We start from the raw sequence: 6,589 nt of genomic DNA, 5'->3' as shown, positions 1-6,589 counted from the left end.
GAATAAATACTGATGAATAAAGACACTGAAATAATTAATATATGGACAGTTTAAATCTGCAGGATATGTTTGTGCAATATTAATTTGTTTTCTGTGACATTTCTGGAATATCAAAAATCTTGTCAAAATGCAGCACTTCCCTCATCTGGAACCCAGTGAAAATTCTAGTGCAGCTTTTTGTCTTGCAGGTTTTCAAATTTTGTGCTAGTCTGGTTTCATGGCTGTGCTTTTTTAAAATTTCTCCATGTGATTGCACATATTCCAAAAGTCTGTGTGAGCAGAACAAAAATATACCCTCAAGAGACAGCAAGGAAGTCTTTCTTCGAGCAGCACTAATTAAGAAGGCTTGAATGCTGCACTGGGATGGGTATTTCAAAGGGCCTGCTGGAGAAGAGATCTGTGGGTGTGGAGGTCATACCACAACTTATGGGCTAAGGACCAACATTACACAGAAGCTGGTTTAAGTGATCAGAAACTGGTTTAAAGCTGGAACAGAAGTTCAGTGCACATAAACCAGTTTCAATATGACTGAAGCTGGTTTAAAATAAACCTGGTTGAATGTCGTATCAGACTTAATTGACATGGGTCAAACCAGTTTATGTAATGTCTGTTCCAGACCCCTTCCTAGTTTAAGTTAACCCAGAGTCCCCCCACATTCAAGATGCTTTGCAACCTTGGGCTGTGCTGTTCTCTCTGTTCCAGACAGCAGAGCTGGCCCCACCGCTCTGCTCCCTAGCCAGAGCTCTAGCAGAGATGCAGGCACAGCAGGGTCTGCCTGTCTTCCCCCTGCCCAACCCCCATCTCGCCACTCACTGCTCAAGCAAGAATCCCCCCTCCCTCCCATTTCCCACAGCACGGCCCCCGGCCCCATGAACCCTCGCCATGTGGTATGCTAGTTAATGTTGATAGGTGCCAATGTATGTATGTCTCCAGTTTAACTAGGACAGGCAGACAGGACAGTGTCCACTTAAGGCTTTTTGGAGCTAATCAACATGTCAGCTGGTAACGTCCTTCCATTCTTTCCTTGGAAAAAGTTGTTTAAGAAAAGATTGAACTAATTAGAGAGGTTTTGTTTGGTCGATGGGCTGATAAATATTGTGTTATCAGCCCCCTGCTGGCTCCCTCACCTGTCAGGTTTGCAGACAGTATGAAGAAACAGGAAGAAGGATATTGAAAATCTCAGTATCATCAACAGATGCATCCACTCCACCCTCTCCCCCCCCCCGCTTTGCCTCAGAGTGCTAACTGTGGGTTGGGGTCTGGCACCACTCCCGCCCCTTGAACAGGGAGTGGGGAAAAGCCTGGGATGGTGCAGGCATGGTGGGGTTTTATACCCCTCCCTAATCAGAGCATCCTGCTGGGACCTGGCCACGCCCTACCCCCAGCACAATGGAAGGGAAGGAGGGCTGCTCTAGCAGTAGGTCCCAGGGTGAGCCAGCACCAGAAGGCAGGAGCCCAGCCTCATCTGTCCCGAGCCATTTCCCTGCTTCCTGCCCTGCCTACCCCACCACTGCTCCAGCACCACATGGCTCCTAGCTGCATGGCTGGATCAAGTAGCACGGGGTCCTGATGGTATGGGGGTGTGTGCACACATGCAGGCAGGGGCAGAGAGTGAGAGTGAGAGTGTATTCGTAGGGCGAGTCCCACATGTATACCCCACCAAATACATGTACCCACACCCCACCTTGCACTGCCATACATGCAGACCACGACACCCATACTCCCTCACACATTACAGCCCCCCCCTCCTCCCACACACGTCCCCACAAACCCCATGCCCACCCACACACCATATATCCACACACCCACATGCTCCCTCTCCCCACATACCCACAGTCCCCCACAAAACTGTACCCACCCCCCATAATATACAAGCATAAGACTTCATTTTAAGCTATTGTGCAATCACCTCCATGTACACTACACAAACACATGTACACCAGGTCAAAAATATTTTTTGGAATCAAATTAAAAAATGTTTTAGATGTTTGCTTTTTACAATATAATTTGGTATTTTTCTGTTTCCAAGATGGCAAAACCCACTGAGGAGTACTTCCGGGAGCAAGGGGAGGGATTTCTGGTGGCAAGGGTCAGGGGGGTAAGGGGCAGAACTTCCAGTCCCAAGATGGCAACTAGGGGGGAGGGACCTGTCAAGGGACAGAGCTACCCATGAAGCCCTTGATAGCTTGCCAAAACTCGATAAGCAGCCCTCTGCCCAAAATAATTGCCCACCCCTGCATTATTTTATTGTTATATATTACAGATAAAGTATGGTCTGTAACTAAGCCTGGCTTTATTTTCTAAAGTACTGACAGTGTCCATTAAATCAGCTGTTGCTCCCACATTATATTATTTTATTAATTTCATTGGTTATCTTAAGTCATGGATCTTCTCTGTGTGGAGTACAAGTCAGGATCAGTAATGTAAGGGGCTCCTGATGTTGTTCCTTTGTGCTATATACCATAAAGAAAAACACAAGGACAAGGGCTTTTTGCATAAGCAGTGCTCTTTTCTCAGTGAAGCACGGGTTTCAGGAGATGCGTGCAGAGTACCTTTTTGTGTGTGACCTTCAATTACTTCCACACTGTCACGGAGAGGTGTCCTAGGGTGGCCGTGATCTCTCCTAGTGTCCCCTTACCATGCCAAGTTCGCCTCAAAGCATCCTCGAATCTTGCCCGCCACATCTTGGTCTTAAATATATAAAAAGGGAGGCTGCCTTTCATCCTCTTGGCCATGGTTCTCCTGCTATCGCTGTCTTATTCTTATAATGGAGTTTCCGTACAACCCAGCCTTATGGGCTATGCATGGCTCCAAATGCCCCTTTAACATGCCCCAAGCTTCGCTGATGTACCAGACATTTTTCAGTATTAGCCACAGCCCTTGTCTCTCACTGTGCCCTCTCTGGCGCTTGGGCTTTTCTGCACCCATGTCTCTCTCTGTGCCCTCTGCCTGGGGCTTGGGCTTTCTGCAGCCTTGAGGCTCAGGTGGTCGTAGCCGTGCCTGGTCCCAACTCTCCTCCTCAGGGTCTCAAACCCCTGCAGGGCTCAGGCAGTCTCGGCCTTACCTGGCCTCCAACTCTCCATGCCCCCTTGTCTGGGGCTTTTTCTCGCTGCCGCACTTCTCTGGGGCTGGGATTCTCCATGCCACCGTGGGTCCCCTATGAGGCCTCCTCCAACTGCTAATAGCCTCACCCAAACCACTGGTCTAACAGTAAAAAAAATGCAAGCCCCTTGGCTATAACATAAACCTAAGCCATCTGGCTATAACAACATTTGAGCCACTCCAGGGTTTCTCCATCTCTCACCAGTATCATATTGTTCAGTCATTCAGGCCTCTTCCTTTTCCTCACTCAGGCAGAGCTCCCTTCCCCATGACTGCTGGCAGGCAACTGCCTGCCTGGCCTCAGCCTGGGAGGTATATAGGAGCCAGGCCCTGCCCCTTCCAGACAGCTGACTCCCACCGGTTAGCCTGGCAACCTGCAGCTGGGCTCCTTACTGCTCCAGAAGTAGTAGGCACCTCAGTGCCCTGCTACACACACACACTCATGGCTCTGAACATGCCTGGGACCAAAAATGACACCTTATTCTGTGTGTGATTTACATAAAAAGTCAGTTCCTCACTCACAGTAATTCATCCCCAAAATGTGGGAGGTCTGCTGGGACCTTTCTTTCTAACCATCCTCTTCACTCATTTGCAACCTTTGCTTGCTTTTTTTCCATCTTCACTCTACCAGATTCAGAATGCACATATCTGTGTATTCAGAAAGTTTCTGCCTCGCACATTCTCTAGAGGGCCACTGCTCACTGCTATTCACAACTAAAATAAATATTTTGTATGAAAGTGGCTTCTCTTGCATTTGTATGATTCAATGAATAACATAACCAGTATCTTGACACCTCCAGGAAAGGCCCAAGTGTGAAATCACTTGAAATGGAACAGATAATATGCACAGTAATTTTACTTAAAATGTGTGAAATTAAGGACTTCTTTATGACACAGGAGAGGTTAATATAAAACAACACCAGGAGGGTCAGCAGTAGGTACCTTAAGGATACTGGTAAAGCCAGACATGGTATTAAAACCCCCTAGTTAGTTGTGTGCTCATCTCTTACCTCTGCTAAAGTAAATACTTAAACTGAAAATAGCTGCTTGCTATTGCTAGCACTGATTATGGAGATCATATAACTAATCTGGAAGTTTATTCCTCTCCATGCATGTGCATAATTTGTACTGACATTAATGGGAGCCAGGGGCTCAGACTAAACTTACAGGGCACATCTACATGTGCAATTAATATGACCAAAGATACCACTTGTGTCTGATGGGACTATCTGGCAGTGTAGTAAAATAGTCTACTGCGCCTTAATTGCTGTGCATTTGTAGATGGCGATGATTTACTATGCAGCAAATTAGTCTACTGTGCAGTAAAACCTCTCATGTAGAAGCGCCTACTGTTTAGCAAAAATAATTCAGGAAGGGAATATAAACTTTCCACTGTAATAGCCACTTAACTCCCCTGTTGCCTTATGCAACAAGCATGATATTAATATTTACCTACTATTTTTTTCAATTGTATGGTAAGAACTTAACTTGTTTGTTTGTATAGCCTTAACCTGTGCATAGGCATTTGCTATTAAATATTTTTGTATAAGCAATACTATTGACATATGTAGATAGGAGAAGTTAGAATCTGGTTTATTGCTCTGCTTCCTGACAACTAACTATAATGAAAGAAAACAAATCTAAACCATGCCAATTAAAAATATAATATCACCTTTTTCTTCCAGTTGTCTTCATTCTGCATCTTCTGTCTTAATGCTTCCTGCAGGTGCTCTTTTTTTTTCTGATGAGAAATCAACATTACCTCCCTAAGAACCACAGAAACTCGTAAGTAAAAGATACATTATGTCTGATTGATTGCATGCAGGATTCTTGCAATTTATCTCTGTGCATTATTTGGTAAAACAACAGTGCCCCTCAATCTGGGAGGGACTTCAAAAAAATTACAGGAATTTATTATTCGTAAATTGCATATTATTTGCATTACTATATATGTGCGTGTGTGTGTTTGCAGTTTGATAGTTGCTTACTCAGCCACCTATATTAAAACACAGTGCATATATCTTAGGGTTCTAACAAACATGGAGAAAGAAAAAAACTTATTTTACTAGAAGCAGCAGCTCATTAGTTCAACCTGGCTCCGCAGCATCTGTATAGATCAGGCGCTTCAGTGGGGCTATTTGTTGCTTTGACCTAAATCTGATTCAATCATCTGTTAGATAAAAGTGCCCAAAAAGCTCCAGTAAAGCACACTATCTATACAGATGATGGGAAAGACAGGTGCACCTCATGCAATTTTTTTCTTTATTGTGCTCCCTGTTGCAGGTCACAGACCCAAGAGGGAAGGCTGTGTGGAAGAGATGCCTCTGACAGTGGTGCTACCATGAGGGCTTCAGTTTCTTCGACCACAGCACACACTTCAGGGAGAGAAGACTCCTGGGATGAGATGGCATCCACCTCATGTGGAGAGGTAAGTCCCTGTTCTCAGCCAGGATGGCTGATCTACTGAACAGGTCTTTAAGCTTCTTTGCTGGGGGAGAGGGAAACTCCAAGTGGAGCATGCTTGGGGACTGGCACAGGAAATCTCCCACATGGAGAACACTAAGATAACTGCTTTTGAAAATACTAATGGAATGGTTCTCTCACAGCATCTCAGGAAATCGAGGGTGTCACTTGGGTACCTCAGTTGCCTGTACACCAATGCCAAGAGCATGGGGAACAAGCAGGAGGAGCTAACCATCCTGCTTTCTAGCAGGCAGTATGACCTGGTAGAGATCACTGAGACCTGGTGGGACTCCTTGCATGATTGGAGCATAGCCATAGAGGGCTACACCCTGCACAGAAGGGACCAAGTAGGAAGAAAAGGCAGAGGGGTAGCTCTCTATATGAGGGAGCAGTACACCTCTCTGGAGGCTGACATTGGCTCCAAAGATAAGCAGCCTGAAACCCTCTGGGTCAAGCTTTGTGGGGGGGGGGGCGCGGGTAAGAGGCAAGGTAAGAGAGAGCTAACTGTAGGCATTTGCTACACTCCATGGAACCAAGGGGAGGAGCTTGATCTGGAGTTCTCTCAAGTACTGACAGGGCCGCACATGCAAGGGACTTTGTTGTCATAGGTGACTTCAGTTACCCAGACATAGATTGGGAGGAACCCTCGGTTAGGTCGGATCAGTCATGCAGCTTCTTAACTGTAATCAAGGAGCACATTCTGACCCAGGAAGTGCAAGGGCCAACCAGAGGTACCAAGACCAAGTCTTGGCCAAAAGAAATGATCTGGTGTGTGGCTTGATCATTGAGGGTAGCCTGGGCGACAGGGACCATGAGCTTATTGGGTTCACTGTCTGCCACAAGGTTGACAAACCAACTAGCAGGATTGAAGTCCTGGACTTCAAAAATGCTGACTTCAGTAGGCTCAGGGCATTAGTAGGGGAGGCGATGTGGGACCAGGGATGGAAGGTGAATGGGGTGCATGAAGAGTGGTTGTTCCTCAAGGACACGATCCTTGAAGGACAAAAGAAAACCTTTCCCATGA

The 6,589-nt window shown here is 46.2% G+C and overlaps 1 protein-coding gene across 1 annotated transcript in view; it reads right to left on the bottom strand.

The window, feature by feature from the left end:
* The window catches only part of LEKR1 (leucine, glutamate and lysine rich 1), a 162,735-nt gene that overhangs the window by 16,227 nt on the left and 139,919 nt on the right, over positions 1-6,589 (bottom strand). Inside the window, exon 9 of the mRNA XM_019532510.1 lies at positions 4,775-4,868. Within this exon, the coding sequence (XP_019388055.1) occupies positions 4,775-4,868 (94 nt within the window). The remainder of the gene's footprint in view (positions 1-4,774; positions 4,869-6,589) is intronic.

Source organism: Crocodylus porosus, unplaced genomic scaffold (genome assembly GCF_001723895.1).
Source record: "Crocodylus porosus isolate Cpor-Errol unplaced genomic scaffold, CroPor_comp1, whole genome shotgun sequence".
In the NCBI taxonomy this organism is placed as follows: domain Eukaryota; kingdom Metazoa; phylum Chordata; order Crocodylia; family Crocodylidae; genus Crocodylus; species Crocodylus porosus.
The sequence above is the reverse complement of the archived record's forward strand: the minus strand, read 5'-3'. Positions and strand labels throughout refer to the sequence as shown.